Below are 24,789 nucleotides of genomic sequence, written 5' to 3' on the forward strand. Positions count from 1 at the left end.
ATGTGTCATTTGATGCATAATGAATATTACAGAAAGGCACGGACTGGTCTTGGGTTTTTGTCTTCCTCCCTAAGCAACACCTACGTGTATGCAATGAAACCACCCCTGATCCTTTGCTTGAGCCACTCTTCCTTCCCTAGGCCAGGGGCAGTCCCTGTTGGGCTTCTGGTAGCAGAGGGGAGGGGCCATCCAGAGCAAACTTCTGGGTTATCCGTGCTGCACCCTGGTCTGCAGGCTTCCCCGTCTACAAGCTTGGTCTGTGGCCAGCTTGGCTGGACCGCTGGTAAAGCGGCAGCCTCTGCCCCACCTCGAGGGCGTCTAACCCAGCCTCGGTCCCGGGGCAGGCGAGCAGCAGTTGTAAGGGGCTCCCCACAGGGAATTAAGTTCGTGGAAGTCGGAGAACCACTGCATGGGTATTGCAGGGCTACTCTGCAGATCACCAGCCTCTGCTTTTTATTGCCTCTTGTGCATCTGTCCTGTTTATAAATGTTCGGTGTCTTCCATACCTCGGAGTAAAACTTCACTCCTAATCCGACGTGCGAGGCACCCTACGCTGGCACTGCCCTGTCCTCTACCCCAGGTCACACCGGCCTCCACTTTTGACAGGCCCGGCTTCCATCGGGAGATCATCCGGCGCCCTAGAGCCTCAACTCCCACTGGTCCTGCCTGGCCACCCTCCACCCCGCCAGCGCCGCAGCCTCGGCAGCTTCGCCATGTGGAGTTGATGCTCATTGTGTGCTCACGGAAATGAACCCTATCTGTGCAGATTTAGTAAACCTGAAAATAAGCCTGGACTCCGTGGTTTCAGAAAGAGCTCACTTCGTGGCTGTGCCGCCCAGGAAGCCCGCCAGGCACCGGGCGGACTGCACGCCAGGCGTTGGGACCTCGGGACCTCCGCACACGCCCCCGCCCGCCCGGGCCCCGCTCCCGGGCTCCCGCAGGCCCCGCCTCCGCGTGTCACCGCCCCCGGCTGCTATTGGCTGCTCGGCCGGACGTCAAGGAGGTAGGCGCGGAGTCGAGGGTGCGCTGCCCCAGTCCCGGCCCGCGAGCTGGGGGCGGGGTGCCGCAGGCGCGGGCCATGGCGGACGCAGGCGGTTGGCGGGTAAGTCCGGGGCCGCGGGGCGTGCGGAGAGCCCGTGACCCGAGGCCTCTCCCGAGGAGGGCGCGGGGCTGGGTCCCCGGGGGCGGTGCGGGGCCCCTGGCTCAAGCTCCCTGTCGCCGCAGCCGCCGCGCCCCTGCGAGGCCTACCGCGCCGAGTGGACGCTCTGCCGCAGCGCCGGACACCTCCTGCACCACTACTACGTCCACGGCGAGCGGCCCGCCTGCGAGCAGTGGCGGCGGGACCTGGCCAGCTGCCGGGAGTGGGAGGAGCGCCGCAGCGCCGAGGCCCAGGTGCGGGGGAGCCCGGGGGGCGCTGGGGCACCGACCGCGCCCTCCCCACCGTCAGGCCCCCGGCCCCTGGAGAGGAGTCGGCCTGGGTCCTCCTCCGCTTGTGCTTCCTTCCTTTTGAGAAATATCAAAAATCAGTTTATCAACAGGGCTTTACAGTGAAGAAAGGAGGAGAATGTAGAGTGGTTTGGGGGAGAAAGAAGAGGGATCCCCTAACAGTGTTAGTGTCGGCAGCCCTGCGCAGGAGGTGGTATTTCTGAGGCCTTTGGGACATGGCCAGCTGGTCCCAGCCTCAACAGCCTTCACCAACCCAGGGCGGGACACATCTAAGGAGCAGAAAGAGCCGGGTGCTTGGAGCAGGAGGGTCGGCTGTAGACTGGTAGGGGTTGAGGCTGGAGAGGTACCAGGGAGCTGGTGGGCCTTTATGAAGTGTTTAGATTCAGCCTAAACGTATGCTGAGAAGCATGACTTGGTTTATATCTTTAAAAGATTAGTGTGAGGGTTCTGGGTGCCTGAGTCAGTTAAGCATCTGACTCTTGGTATCAGCTCAGGTCTTGATCTCTGGCTCATGAGTTCAAGCCTCTTATTGGGTGCCAGGCTGGGTATGAAGCCTGCTTAAAACAGGGGTGGACGAGTGCCTGGGTGATTCATCTGGGGACTGACTCTTGATTTAAGGCTCAGGTTGTCATCTCCAAGTTGTGGGATCCAGCTGTGAGGAGCCTGCTTGGGATTCTCTTGTCTCTCTCTCTCTGTCTTTCCCTCCCTCCTTCTGCTCCTCCCTATCCCCCTTCCCAGTCTTAAAAAAATATATAGATAGATAGAAAGACAGATAGAGATCAGTCTGACTGCCAGGGTGGGAGAGTGTATTACGGAGGGGCAAAGAGACAGTGAGGAGGTGGGTCTGGTTTTCCATTCATTCAGCATTCAGCAAGTATTTATCATGTTGGGTGGTCTTACAGATACAGGAATGAGAACAGAGCCCTGCCCTTCTGGCACCTTCGTTCCAGTCTAGAATAGGCAGTGGTGCCTTGGAACTATTGTGGGTGGGGAGACATGAAGAGAAGCTTGAGGGTGCAGTGCTTATGGGGAAGGGAAAAACGGGCCCCAGCAGGACTGGAGGCTGGTTAAATGTATGTGATTATTGAAACAAACTCATGTGGAAACCAAGCTACCATATAAAAGAAAATGATGACAGGTCCATTATAAGTGGAAATCAAAAAATTGGGAAAGGACTTGTGTAGCAAGAGATTATTATTATTTTTTTGAGAGAGAGAGAGCTCTCATACATCGGTAAGAAAATGGGGATGATTTCAGAATAGAAAAGTGGGAAAAGGGCATGAGAAAGGAATTCATTCAAAAAGAAAATCAAATGGCCTGGTATACAAGGTCAACTGACAAATGGCTTCTGCCCAGTGAAGTGTCAGAGTGCTGATAAAGGTCTGGAGAGTCAGGGGTACTTATGCAGTATTGGTGGAGTGTTACGTGTCCTGATTATCTGTCAAAAGGATACCTTTTGACTGCCTGGTTTTACTTCCGAAAGCCCATCCTAGGGAAGTAACTGGGTAATAGTGCACAGTTAAAAAATTCACAATATCTGTTGCCTCACTGTTTGTGATAGTGCAAAAACGGAAAGCACCCTAGATGCCACTAATAGACATGTAACCAAATAACTTCGTCGACCCAGTGAGATATGACATAGCCATTAAAAAAAAAATAGATAATAATCTATCTGGGCAGGGAAAGGTACCTGTATGTATGTTGCTTAGTAAAAAATGGAGGATGTACACTAGCCAGTAAGTGATTCCATCTTCAGGAAAACATGTAGCCCTAACATTTATGTCTCAGTTGGGTTGGGGAAACTTAATTTCACCACAGGGACAGAGGTCTTGGAAATTTTTCATATTCTTTGCATTTGATTGCTTTTTAAATAAGAACAAAAACACTGTTTAAGACAATACAGCTTGAGGAAAGACAGATAATTAGATAGAGGAGGTGAAATTATATATATAAAAAGGCCAGCATAGTGCCTGGCACCTACCAAGTGCACCTTTCATAAGGTGCTGTCCCGTGTTCCTTCTGGGAGGAGAATGGCAGAAAAAAAGCCAGCTAGTTGAGTGGCACCTATTTTCTTTCTCCTCTGGATTCCTCCTCATCTGTCTGGGGCTCCCTGCGCACGTGTCTCTTGCCTCATCCTCCCCACTGTGGCCACTCTTTCAGACTCTTCTCTCTTCTTAGCTCAGCACCATGCTGATCTCAGCAGGTAAATCTGATTAGGTCGACTGAAGGCATCAAGTCCTGAGGCCCAGAAGAAATTTTAAAATTTACCCAAATTATGGTGATCTACACAGTTTTTCACAGGAGCTTGAGAGAAAGAATGATCTAGATTTGTGCATTTTATAATTTTTTTAAATTTTTATTTATTTATGATAGTTACACGGGGCGGGGGGGGGGGGGCAGGGGCAGAGACACAGGCAGAGGGAGAAGCAGGCTCCATGCACCGGGAGCCCAACGTGGGATGCGATCCCGGGTCTCCAGGATCGCGCCGTGGGCCAAAGGCAGGCACTAAACCGCTGCGCCACCCAGGGATCCCAATTTGTGCATTTTAATACAGCATAATCGCCAAGGTTTATTAGATGTATTAGTGTATGTGCCATACACTTTGACTTGTTGGGGGGTGGGGGGTGCTAAGGAGGAGGGAGGTACAGGACCATGGGAGCCCAAGGTGACTGGAGTCTCCTTTGCACAGCGGTCCCTCTGTGAGAGTGAGCGTGCCAGAGTCCAGGCGACACGGAAGCACGCCCTGGTGTGGACCCTGAGGCAGAGCCCTCCTGCGGACTGGCACCTCCCACTACCACAGGAGGAGAAAGACCAGTGATGAGCTTTCCAGAATGGCTTCCTCTGATCTGTTTCAAGTGGGGCTGTGGCAGGACCTGAAGGATGGTGACCGGCCCAAGCAGCCTAGTGGGTCCCTGAGAGTTTCCACTCAGCTTAGAACATGAAGCCTGAGGTCTCCAGGTCTACTTGCCCACCCCGGACCTGCATTCAGGGCGCCCTGCCACTGCCTGGCTCTGACAGACAACTTCACCCACTGCACAGCTTCCAGGCTGCCAAACACCATTGCGGATCCCAATGAGCAGCTGGGTCAGGCTGGTTCATGCTACCCCCACGTGAGCACAACAGCCCTCTCAGGTAAACTCGAGTGGTAGCCCTGACCCATGTGGACACACAAATGAAGTAACTCAATGGTTGTTCTGTGGTGAACACCCTCCCTGGTGCTGGCTTGGTGAGACTGCATTGCCAGCCCCTGGTGCTTACACGGAGCTACAGCCCACTCACTAAGTTCCTCTGCGGACACAGGTGGGGTGTTTCTTCTTGTAGGAGATGAACCTCTTGAAGACTCTGGGTTTTAAGAAATTCATACAAAAAAAAATGCATACAGCTATAGAATATACAACCTCGCATTAAAAGCGTTCATAGACTCTTGGTTTAAGAAACCCAAACCCAAAACACGTGGAATTTTGGTCTCTTGCTTTAAAATTTCCCTTGGTCAGTTTTGTAGATTATATCTAACATAGAAAATGTAGATTATAGCTAACACCATTTGGCACATTTGATTTCAAATAGAAGCTGAAAATTAAACCACAATTTAGTAGTTAAGATTTTAGATTCAGCACCTGACACTGTTCTGCTCGTAGTATTGGAATTTTGTATACTTACACACTTGTAGATGTTTTTAAAATATATGCATATGAACCAACAAGAACACTATTCTTGAAGAGGCCTTTTAATCACTAATAAAACAATTTGGTGGGATTCCTAGGTGGCTCAGCGGTTGAGTATCTGCCTTTGGCTCAGGGTGTGATCCCAGAGTCCCAGGATTGGGTCCCGCATTGGGCTTCCTGCATGGAGCCTGCTTCTCCCTCTGCCTGTGTGTCTGCCTCTCTCTCTCTGTCTCATGAATAAATAAGATCTTAAAAAAAATTTTTTTTTGGCATCTCTTGACTGCAGAGCTGGCTCCATGATGTGGTGTTGAGGGTGAGGCTGGCTGTGCTCCCTCACAGGATTTTAGTACCTCCTTCACAACTGGGCCCCAACCTGGCCACAGGCAGTGAGTCAGACATCTTTTAACTCATTCTTTGGGGCAAAATAATCACATCAATTCAGAAGGGCATACAATAAAGAATAGACTTTGCCCTCTCATGTGCATCTTCTCTTGTGTTACCCCAAGAGTCTGCGACTGCTCATCCCTGTAAGTGATGGGGATCTGCAGATAGGACCCCAAGCCTCTCCATGTGTATGTACCTGAGTGGTGGTGGTGTGTGCACACAAGTCCCCAGTGGTCCTTCCCTGTAACTCTGTGTACCTGTGAGTGGTGGGGGTGGGGTGCGCACATAGGAGCCAGGAGCAGAGGTGAGTATAAAAAGCCTGTCTCAGGGTGTATGTCTTGATATCTCAGTCAACCAAGGTATCTCCCTTGTGTCTGTGGCTACTTTCTGGAGCATTTCCAGCAAAGGAGAGAGGTAAGGCTGCTGGGAATCTACAAGCATTCTCTTCACTCTGAAACACAGGAAGGGACATTTGAATTTTGCAATCTGCATTGGATCCCTTGGGGTCCCTGGGTGGGGCTGCAGTCACAGCCGGCACAGTGGTCCTGAGGGGCTCACCTGAAGGGATCCACACTCTACGTCCTTGTTTAGGGCCAGGGCCTGCCCACCACTAACTGCTCTGTTAGGAAGTCATATTCCTTCTCTGCTGTTCAAGGAGTTCCACACTGACAGATAATCCTCCCTGCACAGAATGTTCCTACATCTGCTCCTGTGTTCACCCTTCACAACATCTGGGCAACTGCTACATGCCAGCTGCTCTGGGATTACAGTCTTGAAATGGGCAACTTGCCTTGAAGAGTTCCAGTTGAGTTTAGGGGACAGACATAAATATTTATACTTCATTAAATAAGTCTAAAATAATCATAAGTGCTGTGAAGAAAATGGGCAGTGAGAAGATAGAGCAGTAGCTCTTAAATTTTTTGCACAAAACCCATAATAAGTGTTTTAATGATTTGGCAAATCTTCATATACTGCATGTATGGTTGAAACAAGCTTCACAGAACAGTCCTTCGTATGGTGTGTGATACATTTGCATTTCTATGACATTTGCAGTTCTATGCCACCAAAAATAAACCACTGTACGTGCAGCAACTTAGGTGAAACTCAGGGAAATTATGCCAAGTTAAAAAATCTTTTTTTTTTCCAAGTTAAAAAATCTTAAGTGGATGCAATGACTTAGTTCCATTGATGTAACATTGGCAAGATGATGTAATAATAGGGAGAATAGTTAATGGTACCAAGGGTTAGGGGTGGAAAGGGGGTGTAGATGTGGCTGTAAAGGGGTACGAAGGGGTATCCTGTGGTAATGGAACCATGATTCATAGAGTTGCATGTGTTCTGAAATTGTGTAGTGCTAGACATACACACGGATGAGCGTAGACATAGTGGGAAACCGGGATACATTCTGGCCTGTAACTGTCAGTCTCTGGGTACTGACAGTATTGGTGTGTAAGATGTTAACACTTGGGGAGGCTGGGAAAACCACACATAGCCCCTCCCTACATCTTTATTTTCAACCTCTTGTGAATCTAACTACTTCAAAATATAAAGTTAAAATTGCTGGCTGTGATGCATGAATTGATGATACAACCTAATGCATGGAACTACATGCATGTTATAAAACACTACTACAAAGCACCTGCAATGGGCAGGGAGGTGGAGAAGGCCTCAGCATCTGAACCCAAACCTGGATGAAGAGGCCTTGAACCTTGCAGAGGAAGGGGCACACAGGCCACAAGGAACAATTGAGTGCCATGTGCTGACAGGGGGAAGGTGGATGGGGATGGTAGACAGCCTAATGCCTGCTCTGGCTTGTGTTCCACGGAGCCCTCTGGTTGCTGTGCAGAGGAGCTTAAAAGCGGGAAGTGCCCACATGGCTGCTGCAGAACGGGCAAAAGGTGGCAATGGTGTGGACCTCAGACATAGCAGTGAGGCTGCGAAAAGTGGCTGGATTCAGTGTTTGTCTCAGGTAGAGCTAAAGAACTTAGAATCCTTAGGCAGTGTTTTATTCCAGTAAAAACGTTTGGTAAGTTTTTAAACCATAAGTGAACCATACACCAGGAAAACACCTTGGAAGGAGATAAAAAAATCCGAATTTTTCCTCAAGGAAATGTTTCCCTGGTTTATCTACAGTAAGGTAGTGAAAAACCTAAAGCCTTTCAGAGGGAGCAATTCAAGTCATTAGGAGAAATGGCTGTATTTGCTTATTGGACCTTTACTATTCTGGGCTGAATTATGTCGTTCCCCACCCCACCCCCCAAATTCCTGTGTTGAAGCTCTATCCCCTAGAACCTCTGAATGTGACTTAAAGGATGCTTAAAGAGGTAGTTAATTTAAAATGAGGTCATCATATGGGGTCCTAATCCAATATGACTGGTACCCTTATTATATGAGACAGGCACAGAGGGATGACCCTGAGGACCCAGGGAGAAGGCAGCTCTCTATAAGCAAAGGAGAGAGGCTTCAGGAGAAACCAGTCCTGCCAACACCTTGGAGTTATGGCCTCCAGAACTGAGAAATTGCTGTTGTTTCAGCCCCTGGGTCTGTGGTACTTTGTTCTGGCAGCCCAACACACTAAAACATTTACTATTCCATACTAATAACACTTGAATAAGAACCAGGTGCCACACTCTCCTAGGGAACACAGCAACATTAAGTAGTGTGTCCCGGGCTTGTTCCAATCTCTTCAGCCTCCCTCCCCAGCTTAAAACCCAAAGCTGGCCCTGCCAAAGATGCGAGGAAGCTCTCATACTCCATTTGCCTAATGAGAAGGCCCTGCCTCTTCTGTCTGCACAGGCAGGTATGCAGACAACACACAGCACACAGGCTGCACATCCTTCACCTCTCCTTGAAGTACTCTATGTCTCTTGCTGGTAGTGTCTGCCCCACACAACTGGAATCTTCCTTTTAAATGGGGAGCAGCGGTAGAAGTCTTGGTCATCCTGTCCCCAGTATCAGATAAGGGCAGCATCTCTCAACACCATCAATCCTCAGGTGAACTAATTTTGACTCTAACAAGACAGAGACACTTGATTAAACGTATTTATTCACAGCATGCCGGATTCTGTGACAAGCAGGCCTGTGCCCTGGTTATTCTGGCTTGAAAGGGCACTGTGTTCCGCAGACAGGTGCCTGCAGCTCTACCTCTTAAACTCCACCTGTGTGTACACCTTGGTGATGTCATGGTACCTGCCCTCAGGGGGCTGGTAGCTGGAGATTGGTGGTGTGTAATCTGGCCCTTCTCTTTCAAAGGGGAACAAATTGGGGTCCCGCTTGGTAGCCTCTTCATGTAGCTCTGGGGATATGAGTTTCAGCTCCTCCAGAGCTTCCTGCTGGGACTCAAGCATAGAAGTGATGGCATCCCTCTCCTTCTCGTGCTCTTGATGCTTGTACAGGGACCACTTCTTGAGAAGCAGAGCTCTCCGCTCACTCTCCTCAAAGGGAAGCTCCACCTTAGGCCGCTGTCTTGGAACACACAAATCCAAAGGTGTGAAGTTAGGGAGAACCGATCTCACTGGCCAGGTAGTCTGGGAGACTGCCTATGACCCAAGTGTCCCCACTTCCAGACACAGATGGGACTCAGGAAAAATGTGGAAGTTAGGGACAAATCAAAGAATGGAATGTTGAAGTGGTAGCAGCTGCAACTGATGCTGGAAGCCAATGTCATTTGCTTTACGTGGACACAAAAATCAGCGATGTTCTAAGAAGACCCGGTAGCACCTCCTCTATCCCAGCCTGAGACTACTTTTGGTGAGAGGTGACTGTGGAAATGTAAAGTGGTGTTATGAAAATGGACACCCAAGCCCAGGGCAGCTGTAAAATACCAAAAAGCACCTGCCATGTCCCACCTGTATGGCAAGGTGCTACTTTATAAGTGATACACACCTTTTGCAAGGCATCAACCTTGTAAAGCCTGTACACAACACATTCCAACTAGGAGCATCAGTATATTAAAGCTAGAGACTGGGCACCTGGGTGGCTCAGCAGTTGAGCATCTGCCTTCGGCTCAGGTCATGATCCCGGGGTCCTGGGATCGAGTCCCACGTCGGGCTCTCTATGAGGAGCCTGCTTCTCCCTCTGCCTATGTCTCTCTCTCTCAGTGTCTCTCATGAATAAATAAATAAAATCTTAAAAAAAAAAAAGCTAGAGGCTAAAGGGCAGCCTGGGTGGCTCAGCAGTTTAGCGCCGCCTTCAGCCCAGGGTGTGATCCTGAAGACCCAGGATTGAGTCCCATGTCAGGCTTCCTGCGTGGAGCCTGCTTCTCCCTCTGCCTGTGTCTCTGCCCCTCTCTCTCTCTCTCTGTCTCTCATGAAATAAATAAATAAAATCGTAAAAAAAAAAAAAAAAAAGCTAGAGGCTAAGGGTTTTCTACCACCAAGATGGGGCAGTGGCTGCAGACCCAGGCCCAAGTCTTCAATCACAGCCAAAACTCATCTTGCAAAAAAGCAACAATATGAACTGGCTTATCAAACAGTTATTTCTGAGTTTTTGTTTTTTTTTTTCCCATTTCAGCCTTTCAAAAGCACCACCCAGGAATGCTTTTTGCCAACTCCCACAAGACAGAGTCAAGACAGAGACTAGGACCTAGTCAGCCCATGCCCACTCACCTCTTCCTGTCACAGGCATGAAATGCAGACAGAACTGCCTGAAGGTGATGGAACTCTTTGTCCCAAGAACCTCAACCCTAGAGGACCCTTACCTTGTTTTATCCAAGAGCTTCACAGGTGTAATAAAATCTTCAATGGGAATTAGCTCCTGGCTAGCTTTCTCCAGTCGTCTGATCCTTTTTTTCAAACGGTCCTTTACTGCTTGATCTTTTTTAGGATCTACCTTTTTCTTCTTTCGTAGAGGTTCTGCTCTAACGGATAAAGCAAACATTAGACATTTTCCTCTTCAGTCTCACAAACATCCTGAGACATGGCACTGGGTGAAGTGCCGGGAACTCATACTATGGTCTCCTCTGGGAAAAGAACTATGCATGGGTCTAACCTCACACGCTGAGTGTGAAAAGGAGATGGCCTCCAGCCCAGGGTCCTTGTGAGAACTGTGTGAGCACTGTCAACCCAAGAAGAGCCAGAAAACTTCATGGGGCATCAGGATATAAATTAAGAATACGTACTCATCTTGAGCATTGGGTTCAAAGGTACCTTGGAGTTGCAATGGAAACTGGAAATACCAAGCTGGCAAATTAGAAAATCATTACTCACACTGTAAACAGATTTGTGATTGTAAAAGTGATTTGAGTAAGACTTAGTGTAAGAAAGTGACTGGCATGTCCCTGTGGACTTTTCAGGATTTCTTAACAAATTTCCATGTCCTAAAGCACTAGGATGTCTGAGGTACTCTCAGGAACATATGTTCTATGGTAATAACATACTATTAAAAATGAATAAATCCTCAGGGGCACCTGGGTGGCTCAGTCGGTTAAGAGTCTGCCTTCTTCTGGGCAGCCCGAGTGGCTCAGCGGCTCAGCACCTGCCTTCTGCCCAGGGCGTGATCCTGGGGTCCTGGAATTGAGTTCTGCATCGGGCTCCCTGCATGGGGCCTGCTTCTCCCTCTGTCTCTGTCTCATTAATAAATAAAATCTTTCAAAGAAAAAAAAAAAAAGAGTCTGCCTTCTGCTCAGGTCATAATCCTGGAGTCCTGGGATCCAGCCCCACTGCTATAGGTGGGCTCCCTGCTGAACACCAGTTGGCTTCTCCCCCTCTTTCTGCCCCCCCCAACCTGTGCTCTCTTACTCTCTCAAATAAATAAACAAAATCTTAAAAAAAAAAAAAAAATCCTCTAGCATCAAGACTCAGCTTTGTCAATCAAGTCCCTAAGAAAGCATCCAGACCTCCCAGGTGGAAAATCTCATCCTTATGCCTCTGCCGACCTCTCCAGGGAATCACAAGTCCACGCTGTGTCCTCTAAATCATACAACAGTCCCTTTAAAACTAATTTTTATTTAAACCATTTTTACGTTTATTTTTTTGTTTTGTTTTCTGACTACAGGCAGCAGCACTCCACATACAGAATGCTGAAAGACAGAAAAGTATCCATCTGAATTTACACAAGAAACTTTCCTGGCAATTAATTCTGCAAATCCAACGTGCAGGGGTGTTGTTTGTTCTGTGCACACGCACATGGGTCTCCCGCTGACCCCCGCCCCAGGCCCCCGAAGAGGTCAGGCCCAGGGCCCTTTACCTCATGGGAATGAGCTCCCAGAAGGACAGTAACGCAGCTCGCTGGTGAGTCTCTCTCATCTGTGTCTGCCAAGGGCCCAAAAGCCTGAAGGACACAGGAAGATATAATAAATACCCGATTCTCCTCACTACACAGGAAAAGAGGAAGCAATTATGCTACCCCCCCAAGACCTGGCGCCCTGGTCACCGCTGGATGTGACAAGGTCAACGTGGGAGCCCTCCCAAAACTTCCCGCCCCCTCGAGAGCCCTCGGGCAGGGTCCCTGCTCGCCAGGGCGCAAGCGGACAGCGCCAGCTCCCCTCTTAGATAAAGTGGTCGAGGCGTCCGGCGAGAGCGCAGGCGAGGGGCCTCGCGACCCCGCTGGGGGCCGCACTCACCCGCTCCGCGAGCGCAGAGCACGAGCGGAAGCTCCCAGGGCCGCGACGGCCATGGCCCCTCCGCCGCTCTCCACAGGTCGCTTCCGGGCGCGCGCCCCTTGGCGGTCCGGCCCGCAGCGCCCCGCGCAAAGCTCCGGCCTAGCTGTCGGCCCGCGTTCGCGCGTTCCGGGGGCGGAACCCGCCCCGCCCCCGACGTGGCCCCGCCCCGCACGTCCCGGCGGCGCGCGTCACGCCCCGAGCGCCTCGGACCTCCCGCGGCGCCCTCCCTCCGCTTCCTGCCAGCGGCCGAGAGCAGGACCCCGCCGGCCGTGGTTCCGGCCGGTCGGTGGCGTCCCCGCCAGGGCCAGGGCCAGGGCCCTGCAGTGCAGCCGGAGTGGCCGGGCGGGCGTCCTTCTGGGTCCAGGTGCCCACGTCTGTGAAAACGGCCCCGATCTTCCATAAGCGCGCTCGTCTCGGCCTCCCCCGTGACCCCCACCCCCGGGGCTTGCTCATCCCCCCACGTCTGTCCGAGCCCAGGGCCGCGGTCCCCGCAGGCACAGCGTCCAGCTCCGGCACGTGGCCCGGCCCTCGCGAGACGCCCAATAAACGCGTACCGATGAATGACGGAAGCTAGCTCAGGAGTAGGACTGGGAACCGGCGAGGTGGAGCTGGGGAGAGGCCGTCCGCGCCGTCCCGACCCCGCCTGACCCCGCCGGCCCAGGCCGCCGCTCGAGGCGCCGCTCGCCGGCAGTCCTCCTAGCTCCCCCTTTGGCGGCGGCCGCGCCCGGGACGCGCCCCCAGCGGAGCCGCCCCGCTGTGCCCCGGCCCGTGGAGGAGCCCGGGCGGCCCCGTCCGCGCGGGGAGCGGTTTCCCGCCGGGGCGATTTGGCAGGTGCGCGCCGTGACTTCCGGCGTTGCCCGGGAGCCGCCGGAGGAGGAGCGGCGCAGGGGATGCGGCTGTGGCGGCGGCGGCGGCGGCCGAGCGCAGGGGGCGGCTGTGGCGGCGGCGGGGGGCGCGGGCCGGCGATGGCGCGGCGGCGCTGAGGGCGCGGGGCGGGCGGCGGCCGGAGAGCGGCGCGGGAGGAAGCGGCGGCGGTGGCTCCATGGCCCGGGCGCGCTGAGGGACGCGGCTCTCGCCTCAGCCCGGCGGCGGCGGCGGCCGAACAATGAAGCTCCTGAAGCCGACCTGGGTCAACCACAATGGTGAGTGCGCGCAGGGGTCGCGGGAGGCCGAGCCCGGAGTCGGGTCGGGGTCTGCGGGAAGGTCCGAGCGGCGCGCAGGCCCTGCCCGCCTCGCCCCGACGCGCCCGGTGCCCAAATTGCGGGGGGTCGGCGGAGCGGACTTTGTCCTCCGCCCGGGGCAGCCTGCGGGCACGGGCACGTGCTCCGCCCGGCCTCGGCGAATCCGCCCGCACGCTGGCGCCTGCACCGCGCCCGCGGTCGCCCACCCGTGGTCCGCGGAGGAGCCGCGGCCCGCCTCCGGGGAGCGGCCCTGGGCGCCGGCCAGCGCCTGCCACTCGTCTGCATCCGCCAGGATGTGCTCGGACGGTCCAGGGGCCGAAACCCGGGGCCGGGCCCCACTGTGGCCTCTCAGTGGTGGGGTGAACACCTGAAACCAACCCTGCTGGTGGGGCTGGTACTGCCATGGCCGAGGCCTGAATCCGGTGACGGTGCTCCCATTTGGGGACCTGTGGCTTGGTCCCCGAGGTCCCCCAGCTGAACGAACCACCTTTATGCTGAGCTGAGATGTGAGGGTGTCTTGGGTTGGAGCCCCCGGGCAAGGAGTGATGGAGGAGAGGGGCCTCCCAAAGCACACCCCGGAGAAACAGACTTCCCATCTTGTGGCTGAGGACAAATCAGCCCCCCAGACTGGTAGAGCAGTTCCTCATAGTTGTACTGTGTTGGCACAGCTGCTGCAGGAGGTGGCCCTTGCTCCCCAGGGAGGGGGGGGGGAGAGAGAGAGAGAGAGAGAGAGAGAGATCTGAGACCCCCCATCCCCTTGCTGACAGCGCTGAAGCAGCCTGGGGCCAGTAGCCCTGATTCCAGCCTGTCTCTGCTGGCAGGAAAAGGGTCACCCTGATTCTGTCTTGTTCCTCATTTCTACTTTGCAGCTCGACTAGAGGGAGCTAGTATTTTCTTTGAGAGCAAGTACAGGCCCCCTTTTAAGACGTGTAGCTTTTTAGTTTTGAACTTAATTCTAGGATGCTTTCTGCTGCTGCAACTGGATTGAACTTCTATGTTGGTTCAGTCACATGTGTTCTCTCCCCTTCTGTCTTGGTTCGTGACATCTCTCTCATTTTTCAGGGTCCAGATGAGGTTACAGTTTCTGTTAACATTCCTCCTGTTTTATTCCACTAGATGTGCCCTGTCCCTGTGGGTGTACTTTCCATAGGCCCCCCCTCCACCACCCACTCCCTCAGGGCAGGGGACTGCCTCATTCCCCTCTGTATTCCCTGCTACATTCAACAATACCTCTGTACAGAGGGTCTATGGTAAATATTGGTTGCAACAGGTAAGCTGAAGTTTCTGTAATTTACACATACACAGGTAGGCTTACTGTGCATGAAAGCAAAAGTGCAACTTTTGCAACTTTAGTTGCATTTTTTCCTGTACCTGACTTCCAAGAGCTTTTCCTGATGTGTAGTGTGTATATCTTTCCCTGGAGAACTGGGCAAATGTTCAGTAATTATAAATTATGGTGCTCGTGAGTCAGAAAAGGAAAAAATTTTGCTCTGTAAGTGAAGGTCTGAAGGAATTTTTATTTTTAAATGCTTGGTCTAGGGGATCCCTGGGTGGCGCAGCGGTTTGGCGCCTGCCTTTGGCCCAGGGCGCGATCCTGGAGACCTGGGATTGAATCCCACATCGGGCTCCCGGTGCATGGAGCCTGCTTCTCCCTCTGCCTGTGTCTCTACCTCTCTCTCTCTCTCTCTGTCTCTCTCTGTGACTATCATAAATTAAAAAAAAAAAAATGCTTGGTCTAGATCATTTTTTTTTAAAGATTTACTTATTTATTTGAGAGAGAAGATGAGAGGGTGCGAACAGGGGGGAGACGCAAAGGGAGCTCAAGAGAGAATCCTCAAGCCGACTACCCATTGAGCACAGAGCCAGATGAGGGGCTCAATCACAAGACCCCAAGGTTATGACTGGAGAGGAAATCAAGAGTCAGCCACTCAGGGACACCTGGGTGGCTCAGTGATTGAGTGTCTGACTTCAGCTTCAGGGCGTGAAGCCTGCTTCTCCCTCTGCCTATGTCTCTGCCTCTCTGTGTGTCTCTCATGAATAAACATATAAAATATTAAAAAAAAAAAAAACCGCTCAACTGACTGACATGCCTAGGAACCCCCTAGATCAATTTTTGTGTGTAGTCTACCTTTCTTCAGTCTCTCTTCTACCTCTTGCCATAATAAGCTCTTCCATAGGACATAAGTGTTATGCTATGTAAGCATAAGTATGTCAAGACGCTTAAGTGATTAGGTACAAATGAGTGAGAGTCTGCGACCGAAGCAGCAGCCAAACATCCCAGCCTGACAGAGTGGGTAGAGCAGGGGGCCTTGGCGTCTTGTTGCTGCAGTCCCTCCGTGGTCCTAGGATGGAACAGGATGGTATCTGCTCTGCTTTCTTCATAGTATAGTTGTGATCTTAGGTTGCAAAGGTAGACACAGAAGTGCTTCCCAGTGCTTTAGAAATCTAAGAGATAGTAATAAAAGAAACTGAGCCTGGCAGGATAGGATTTAACTTTCCTTTCTTTTAAAATTTCCTAAAATCAGCCTCTGTCTCTTTAAGTGTTCAAAAGGACTGCCAGGGTAAATTACCAGTATCTTGAAGGACATGTTGATGATCTGGGTCACTCCTGAGCAGTCTCTTGAAGACTGGTAAATAGTTGGAGCTGCTGGGAGCAGGGGCTGCTTAGCCAGAAACCAGAGTTGTGGGTAGTGGCCAGTGAAGTCACGCTTATTTTGGATTAACAAACCCCTAAGACCATGGTGCTGTGGAGAGTGCATCATAGCACTTTTTGGCTTCTTGACTCTGCGTTCATGTCTCCTGACTCTTTATGTGGCTGAACATACTTTTTCTGGTGTCTGGGACTCCCAAGAAGGAAGGAGCTGAGAGCCCAGCATTTTCCCTGTTCTGTCAGAATCCATTCAGCCGCAGTGGAGAGGCCAGCTAGAATAGAGCAGGCAAAGAAAAAATTACCTGTTGGGGTGTGAGCATACTGTCAGTCTCCATTTTCCTGACCAATAATAGTGGCAAGAACTTTCCTGTAAGGTAGGGTTTCTCAGCCTCAGCACTGTTGACATTTTGGACCATATAATTGTTGTGAGGACCATCCCAAGTGTCTGTCATAGGATGTTTTAGCATCCCTGACTTCAACCCGTCGAGATACCAGTGCCACCACCCCCACACACACCCAGTTGTGACAATCAAAATGTCTCCAGATGTTGCCAATATCCCCTGGTAGCCAGAATCAGCCCCAGTTGAGAATCACTGCTCTAAGGTGATCGGTAAGTTGTTACATCACAGCAGAATGAGCCTTGAACATGGAATCAGACTGGATTCAAGATGCCATCATTTATTGGCTGTAAATTCTTAGGCTTGTGACTTCACTTCTAGGCCTTGGTAAAGTTGAGGAAATATAAGATTTGTTCCTGTGCTTTCATTCTGTAGCCAAATATAAAAGACAGTCTTAAATTACACAGTGGGGATCTGGGTGGCTCAGCAGTTTAGCACCTGCCTTCGGCCCAGGGCGTGACCGCGGGGGTCCTGAGATCGAGTCCCACATCGGGTTCCCTGCATGGAGCCTGCTTCTCTCTCTGCCTGTGTCTCTGCCTCTCTCTCTGTGTCTCTCATGAATAAATAAAGTCTTTAAAAAAAATTAAGATACACAATAAGAGCTAATGATATTTATCACTTATATGGAAGTTATGTGTGCTAGCCACTGTTAACACATATGCCTGTTTTACTCTGTGTTCTTGGATATAGTATTCCTTATATACTTATTTTTATTTTAGGCTTGGCCAAAATAAAGTGCATTTCTAAGTTAAGTCAGAAAGTGAATGAATTTTGGTTGTAGAAAAAATTAATTTAGAAAATTTCATTGAAGTCAGCCTGGGTGGCTCAGCGGTTTAGTGCCGCCTTCAGCCCAAAGGCATGATCCTGGAGACTTGGATTAAGTCCCACATCAGGCTCCCTGAATGGAGCCTGCTTCTCCCTCTGCCTATGTCTCTACCTCTCTCTGTCTCTCTCTGTGTCTCTCATGAATAAATAAGATCTTTAAAAAAATTTTTTTTCATTTAGATTCATGGTTCTTCCCATCCCTGGGCCTTTTCTCCTAAGAGTTTCTGGAATTTTTCACTCCTGGTCAGACAGTGTCTGTGCTCAGCTTATCAGGGAAGCCCATTCTAACCAGAAGGACCAAACTGAAAGAACTCTTGTCCTCCCTTGGCCTCTGGCTCACACTTTGATGGCATTGTTGTAAAAAAGCATTTGGCAAATTTTCAACACTGGGATAATTTGTCAGTTAATCACATTGCTTTATGGTGTGTGTTTTTCCTCCTGCCCTGTAATTGGATTATTTTCCCCCCTACTCTGTGTCTTTCTAGAAAGGATTTCAAGACATCTTTCTGAGACACATACTGATGAAAATAAATAAGCTTGAAGGGGCAATGCAGGCAGTGTGGTACAATAATGAAGTCAGCAGTGGGTGTGGAAAGGGCCTGCACAGCTGCTAGAGGGGTACTGCAGACCTATCTCTGAGAACAGGCTGGGGGGGATCCTAATGGTGATATTTTATGATTGCAGTGGTCATTAAGATAAGCTTTGCAGTTTGTCTACATCAGGGGTTCTTAAACAGGCCAATATCTGGAAAAATGTTTTATTTTCACAACTGAAGGGGTGTGCTACTGGCAGATAGAGGGCAGGTCTGCTGCTAAACACTACAGCATATAGGACATTCCCCCACAATAAAGCTGGCCTAAAATGTCAGCGGTGCCGAGGTTGAGAAATCCTGCTTTTGACAAGAACATTTATCATTGTTTGCCTTTATCATTGTTTGCCTTTTCGTGTATTCGTCTCATGGTTCCAGATAGATTATAAGCTTCTTGAGGACAAGAATTTTGCTTTTTATTTTGGAGTCAGGTAGTCTTGAGTCTATCTGTGCCCTGCTCCCTCACCAAATATGTGTTACAGAAGGTTCTTTTTATCTCATTTCCTGATTTGTTAAATGAAGCCAATAATACCAGCCTCATCTGCTACCTGTGAAGGCTCAGAAAATCTGAGCTCTCTCATGCTCTCTCTCTCACTGAGTCATGCCTGAAGACAGTAGATTGATTTTTTTTGAAGATTTATTTATTTATTCATGATACGGAGAGAGAGAGAGAGAGAGAGGCAGAGACACAGGCAGAGGAAGAAGCAGGCTCCATGCCGGGAACCTGACACGGGACTCGATCCCGGCTCTCCAGGATCACACCCCGAGTTGAAGACGGTGCCAAACCCCTGGGCCACCGGGACTGCCCATGTTTTTTTTTTTTCTTAAATGACCAAAATTCCTCATGAAGATTCAGAAGAAAATGGGTGGCATTTTACCCTAGATAACACACATGTGGATCTTCTGCTTATTAATGAACAAAACTTTGAACCCTTCTGGAGAGAAGGCCTGTGGTGATCAGAGGTAAATAAGGCTTGTATGGAAGGCTGTGTTGTAGGTGGGAGAGAAGGACAGATAGACCACATTCTAGAATACAGGGCAGGTAGAAACCAGAGTTACACAAAAGTGAGCCATGATAGCTCTAGGGACAAGGGCCTGGTTTGTCAGTGTACCTAGGGCTGAGCCTTGATGGGAGGTGGTTTGTGGTGGTAGGAAAGGCACTGCTGCTGTGGAAGTGTCAGAAGCAGAGGCCCGGGGAGGGTTGAGAGCATTTTAGGGAAAAGAATAGATGAAACAAACAGCAAGAGGTTTAGAACACCTCTGGCAAAAAGAAAATCCATTTAGGTCAAAACTCATTGCTTTTGAAAGCAATACCTGCTTTGATGCATTAACCAACCTAGGACAGACCAAGTCATAGGGAAGTTGCCCTGTAATGAGGGACAGCCAGAAGAGGCAGTGAGCTTCATTTGAGGGCCAGGAATAGACCTTCATAGGAACTGACTCCAGGTCTGCTGCATTGTCCCATCAGAAGGTCCTGCACAGAGAGACATTCAGTGAATTCACCATTCAATGAATAATGAGTACAGATTGTGTGCCAGGGCTAAGTGCTGGAAATGTAGCAGTGAACCAAGCAGCATAGCAGGATCTTTTGGGGAACAGCATGTGATGATGCATGCATTCTAGACAGTGAGACTGGGAGGGCTATTTGCTGGAGGCATCTTGTCTAAGTGGACAGGCTGATGAAGAAGGGGAGCTCACTAGAGAGAGCAACAGCAGACATCATAAACAAGACCAGTTGCAGAGAGCATTAGATGCGTTAGGTGTGGGGAGAGACAGATAAGGAGTGCTGTGGTAGGGGTGGAGGGTGAGAGAATTTTAAGTAGGGAAAGCCTGAGTGTGAAGGTAACTTGAGCAGACTTCACAGGAAGCAGACTCTGAGAGAGGCTTGTGTACAGGAAAACTATTGAAGAGTGCTGGAATCAGGACTGGACAGGAAGAAGTTGAGCTGTAGTGCAGAAGTGCAACACAAGCTGCAGCCCGACCCTTTTGGAGGCTCTGCAGCTAGTCCTTGTGAGTGTCCTGAATTGGGTGAAGGGCCAGGGCTTTCTATAGCCACATCCACAGTCATTGGGCCCAGGCTGTCCTAGGGAGGAGACCTGACCTTGCTCAAAGCAGTTCTTCCATTAGGGTGGGTCCCCTATGGAGAAGACCTCCCCTGGGAGTTTTCATAGGCTGCCAACACTCCTGCAGCTGGGGGCAGGTGCTTCATTCCTGGAGGGAAGGGCCCTAGCCTAGTACCACAGCATCCATGCCAGGCCTCGTGGAGGTGAGGAAGGAAGCTATCTGAAGGAGGAGGATTCCCGCCAGAGAGAACACGCAGAACGTGCCTGGTGGGTTTGAGGAATAGCATGGATGTCTCTGATTTGGAGTGAGAGTGGAGCAGCAAATGGGCAAGAGCACTAAGAGTTGAGGCTGGAGAGAGCTGGGGATTGACTGGGACCTGGTGTCTGTTAGACTTCAGTTCCCAGTGCCATGTGAGCAGAGGAATAATGTGGCCTGACTTGACTATTACAGATCCTTCTGACTTCTGCACTGGGACTAAAATGGGTGTGGGAGCAAAAAGAGAGCCGGGAAACCCATTTAAGAGGCAGTTGCAACTAGGGGTGGTGGAAGGGGAGGAGGGCGGGGGGTGGGGGTGAATGGGTGACTGGCACTGAGGGGGGCACTTGACGGGATGAGCACTGGGTGTTATTCTGTATGTTGGTAAATTGAACACCAATAAAAAATAAATTTATTAAAAAAAAGAAATAAAAATGTTTTTATTCAGCCAAAAAAAAAAAAAAAAAGAGGCAGTTGCAATGATCCAGGCAAGAGATGACTGTGGTTTGGACCAGGGTGATGGAGGTAACTGTGCTGATGAGAAATGGCTGGATTCTGTATTAGTGTATGTATATTATTTTTGCATATTTTATATATTTTTAATTATATAAAATTAGGTACACAAATTATATAAATATGTAAGTATAGTTCACATAGTGAAATGTATAGACAGTTTGTATACGATTTGATGAATTTTGGCAAACAAATACACTCTCTAACTCATTCCCAACTCAAGATATGGAATGTTTGCACCTCTAGAAAGTTATAAACATACTGTGAAGGTAGAGTCACCAAGGTAAAATGTGGGATGTGAAATGGGGTGGCTCCTGGGCAAAGGGCAGCATTGTCGTCCAGTGAGATCAGTAAGAGAATAGAGCAGATGGAAAGGAAGAGCCGGGATTCAATTAGACAAGGTAAGCCAAATGATGCCACTACGTGGGGCCTCCCTCTCCCAGTGTCCTGTTTGATAAATGGCTTCTTCATCTTCTCCCTTTTGAAAACACTGGAGCTCTATTCTAGAGATATTGTTAAGGAATAGGACAAACACCTACATTTTTGGCTAGAGACAATTGTCATATAATTATACTAGGATATGTCTTATGGTGTATGAGTGGATCTGGATAATGAAGCATTTTGTGATCGGGCACTTAGAATTCTTATTATCACAGTAATAACTTGTTCAATTTAGGAAAAACTAGAAAATGCTAAAACTTTTTATATGGTCCTTGAGACCATTTGGAAAGAAATAACTGAGTAACTTGGTGCTTTTAAAAAAACACATTTTATTTAGTGTACATACCACGATGTAAAAGTATCTAGATTCTTTAAGATCTTAGCCAAATCCCTGATACCATGACAAATTCAGTGTTTTTATTGTATACCCCCCTTCAGATCTTGCATTGCAGGTATAACTGGAATAGCTAAAATGTTGCTGTGCATTTTCTACTTAAAAAATCCTGCAGGTTTATTTTTTTCCTTTTTTTTTAAATTGAGGTATAATGAACATATAGCATTAATGTTAACATAATGATCCTGTATTTGTGTATCACAAAATGATCACCACAGTAAGTGTAGTTAACATCCATCACCATACATAGATACAGAATTTTTTTCTTGAGATGAAAACTTTTTTTTTTTTTTTAAGATTTATTTATTTATTCATGAGAGACACAGATTGAGAGGAAAGGCAGAGACATAGGCAGAGGGAGAAGCAGGCTCCTCGCAGGGAGCCCGATGCGGGACTCGATCCTGGATCCGGGGATCACGACCTGAGCCAAAGGCAGGCGCCCAACCACAGAGCCCACAGGAGTCCTGAGATGAAAACTTTGAAGATTTACTTTCCTCAACTTTCAAGTGTGGGATACAGTATTATTAGCCGTAGTGTTACTTTCTTAATTGTAAACCAGTTAATAGATTTCCAGCCCCCATAGAAATGTTTTAATTGCTCTTACTTTTTTTTTAAACATTTATTTATTTATTCATGAGAGACACAGAGAGAGAGAGGCAGAGAGACACAGGCAGAGGTAGAAGCAGGCTCCATGCAGGGATCCCGATGCGGGATTCAGTCCTGGATCCTGGGATCACGCCGAGCCGAAGGCAGACGCCCAACCGCTGAGTCACCCAGGTGTCCCTGCTCTTAATTTTCTAATGGAAACTGTATAGAAGAGATGATTATGTTTAGAGAAATCTATTTTGCAGGTAACTTTTAAGGAATATCTCTGTTCTGCAAAAGTAAAGGAGAAAAAAGTATGAAGAAACAGGTAGTGACTATTAGCAAAACTTCCTTGATTATGCATTGGCAAATGTTGCAGGAGAAGTGATTAAGGTTTATAAATGGTATGTCTGTAACTTTCTTTTACTTCACTTTGTGGCAAAACACACAGACACACTAAAACAGTTGCATGATTGCTACACACACACATACACACACACACACACACACACACACACACACACACACACACACAAACGGTTGCATGATTGCTACAGCTTCCTTCCTGTGCTATGTTTTGAATCTTTCAGCCACCTGATACCTATGAGATGTCATCGTGGTAGTGCTTACTTGAGGAGACTGGAGAAGTTTTGTGGTTGAAAGCAATAGAGATAACAGCAACAGATGGCTTTGTGAACCAGCCAAGGAAGGCCATGCCTCCCATTTGCAGGTGCTTAGTGACATCTGAGTCCTCAGTTCAGGAGATGAAGACCCTGCCTTTCAAAGATTGGGATGCTAGCGACCCTGAAGGTGTTTTTGAATTTGGGGCCTCTGGTGCAGACTTTCTCCAGCAATTAACAAGTACTTAGCAAGTACATAGTGTGTGCCTAGGCACAGCTCTAGGTACCATGGTGACTCTGTGACTAAAACAGACAAAAATTACTGAGCTCCCAGAGTTTACATTCTGGTGGTTGGGGTGGACAAACATGAAGTAAAGGAAATTATACAATATGTAAGAAATTGCTAAGAAAAAAAGTAGATGAGAATTGGGATTGGTTGTGCCAAGTTGAGGAAGTAGTACTTTCAGGTAGAGTGCTTAGGGCAGATCTCAGTGAGAGGGTGGCATTTGAGCAAAGACTAAAAAATGATGAGAAAAGAATGTGTGTGTCTAGGAAGGAAGCAGTGCAGGGCACTCTGTGGAAGCACTCCTGCGCAGTCTAGGAACAGAGGGGAGGCCAGGGCATGAGGCCAATGATTGGGGGCGGAGTCAGAAGATGAGGCCAGAAAAGTCATGGGGGGGTGGCGTGTTGTGCTGGGCCTGTTGGTTTCCCCTGTCCCAGGCATGGTCTTTGCTGATGGGAAGATGATGGGTAGAGCAGGTTTGGGTGGAAGATTGGGAGTTCCGTTGTGGAGAAGTTAAAGATGAAATGTCTGTAGACAGCTGGATAGAGGAACGAGCTGCACATTAGAGTGTTTAGGTGCACACGTCTCTCGAGAGATGGCTGGTTGTAGATGTAAATATACATTATTACCTGCATTAGGAGTCTGTTTTGCTGACAGCCACTGATGTTTTGATATTTACCTTTATTTTATATTACTACACACAGACATATATACTTGTGTGTGTGTGTGTGTGTGTGTATATATATATTAGATTTTATTTATTTATTCATGAGAGACACAGAGAGAGAGAGAGGCAGAGACACAGGCAGAGGGAGAAGCAGGCTCCATGCAGGGAGCCTGACATGGGACTGGATCCCGGGTCTCCAGGATCACTCCCTGGGCCGAAGGCAGCACTAAACTGCTGAGCCACCTGGGCTGCCCCACACAGGCATATTTAAAAACAGACCATAGATATGTGTGTACTTATTATTGAGATAGTTGTAGATGACCACACAGTGGAATGAAACAATACTAAGAGATTCTTTGTACTCTTTTCTCAGTTTCTCCCACTGGTAACATTTTTAAAACAGTGTAATATCACATTGACATTGATATTGACACAATCCATCTGTCTTACTCAGACTTCTCCACTTGTATTTGTACTCATTTGTGTTTGGGTAGGAGTTTAGTTCTTTTTTTTTTTTTTTTTTTTTCCTTTTCTTTCTTTTTTCTTTTTTCTTTTTAGTAATTTTATTTGTTTATTTGAGAGAGAGAGAGAGAGAGAGAGAGAGAGAGCCGAGGAGGAGCAGAGGCAGAGGGACAAGCCTACTTTGTGCTGAGCATGGAGCCCGACACAGGGCTCAATCCTGGGACCTGAGATCAGAACCTAAGCTGAAATCAAGAGTCAGTGGCTTTATTGACTGAAGAGGCACCCAGGCACCCCTGGTTGTTTAGTTCTCTATAGTGTTTCACCTGTGTAGGTTCATGTATCCACCACTATAGTCAAGGCATTGAGGAGTTGTAATGAATACCTTTTATAACCCTCTCATGCCCCATACCTTACAGATAGGTAGGTAGGTGTGTGGATAGAGTTATATAGGTATATAGATAGATTGGTTTGGTTTGGTTTGGGTTAGCATTTTTTTCAAGTTGTGGCAAAATATACTTAACAAAATTTATCATCTTAACCACCTTTCAGGTGTATAATTCAGTAGTGTTTTGTATGTTCACACTGTTGTAAAACCAATCTCCAGAACTTCTTCATCTTGCAAACTGAAACTTCCCATTCTCCCTACTTCCAGGCCCTGGCAACCACCACTCTACTTTCTGTCTATAAATTTGACTACTCTAGAGACCTCATATAAATTACATCATGTATTATTTGTGACTAGCCTATGTTAATTATAACGTTTTCA

General features: G+C 48.9%; 3 protein-coding genes across 6 annotated transcripts in view; 2 read left to right on the top strand and 1 right to left on the bottom strand.

Annotated features, from left to right (window-relative positions):
* Positions 1 to 636: 636 nt before the first annotated feature.
* Positions 637 to 5,212, top strand: C27H22orf39 (chromosome 27 C22orf39 homolog). 2 transcript variants are annotated; one of them, XM_072803558.1, is made up of 3 exons: positions 960 to 1,102; positions 1,225 to 1,392; positions 4,136 to 5,212. In XM_072803558.1, the coding sequence occupies exons 1-3, from the start codon at positions 1,079 to 1,081 to the stop codon at positions 4,262 to 4,264; spliced, it is 321 nt and encodes a 106-aa protein (XP_072659659.1). In that variant the 5' UTR covers positions 960 to 1,078; the 3' UTR covers positions 4,265 to 5,212. The 2 variants fall into 2 exon arrangements, with proteins under 2 accessions (XP_072659658.1, XP_072659659.1); XM_072803557.1 differs by lacking the exon at positions 1,225 to 1,392 and having other exon boundaries at positions 637 to 1,102.
* Positions 5,213 to 8,519: 3,307 nt separating this feature from the next.
* On the bottom strand, positions 8,520 to 12,880 carry MRPL40 (mitochondrial ribosomal protein L40). Of its 2 annotated transcripts, none has more exons than XM_072803556.1 (4): positions 12,651 to 12,880; positions 11,682 to 11,765; positions 10,195 to 10,353; positions 8,520 to 8,960 (listed from the first exon to the last, which is right to left on the bottom strand). In XM_072803556.1, exons 2-4 carry the CDS (start codon positions 11,738 to 11,740, stop codon positions 8,636 to 8,638), a joined length of 543 nt encoding a protein of 180 aa, XP_072659657.1. In that variant the 5' UTR covers positions 11,741 to 11,765; positions 12,651 to 12,880; the 3' UTR covers positions 8,520 to 8,635. The 2 variants fall into 2 exon arrangements, with proteins under 2 accessions (XP_072659657.1, XP_072659656.1); XM_072803555.1 differs by lacking the exon at positions 12,651 to 12,880 and adding an exon at positions 12,058 to 12,253.
* Positions 12,881 to 13,079: 199 nt separating this feature from the next.
* Positions 13,080 to 24,789, top strand: part of HIRA (histone cell cycle regulator) — an 89,029-nt gene continuing 77,319 nt past the window's right edge. For both annotated transcript variants that reach the window (XM_072803554.1, XM_072803552.1), the window contains exon 1: positions 13,080 to 13,238. In XM_072803554.1, the coding sequence (XP_072659655.1) occupies positions 13,202 to 13,238 (37 nt within the window). In that variant the 5' untranslated portion in view covers positions 13,080 to 13,201. The remainder of the gene's footprint in view (positions 13,239 to 24,789) is intronic.

This window comes from Canis lupus, chromosome 27 (assembly GCF_048164855.1).
Source record: "Canis lupus baileyi chromosome 27, mCanLup2.hap1, whole genome shotgun sequence".
In the NCBI taxonomy this organism is placed as follows: Eukaryota; Metazoa; Chordata; class Mammalia; order Carnivora; family Canidae; genus Canis; species Canis lupus.

What these genes read in the sequence shown, in the direction of transcription:
- C27H22orf39 (XM_072803557.1), top strand. Translation starts at nt 748, where the DNA reads ATGAACCCTATCTGTGCAGATTTAGTAAACCTGAAAATAAGCCTGGAC.
- MRPL40 (XM_072803555.1), bottom strand. Translation starts at nt 12,110, where the DNA reads ATGGCCGTCGCGGCCCTGGGAGCTTCCGCTCGTGCTCTGCGCTCGCGG. An exon ending in GCTCTGCGCTCGCGGAGCGG is followed by an intron (nt 11,766 to 12,057) that starts GTGAGTGCGGCC and finishes TGTGTCCTTCAG; the next exon opens with GCTTTTGGGCCCTTGGCAGA. An exon ending in AAGCTCTTGGATAAAACAAG is followed by an intron (nt 8,961 to 10,194) that starts GTAAGGGTCCTC and finishes GTGTGTTCCAAG; the next exon opens with ACAGCGGCCTAAGGTGGAGC.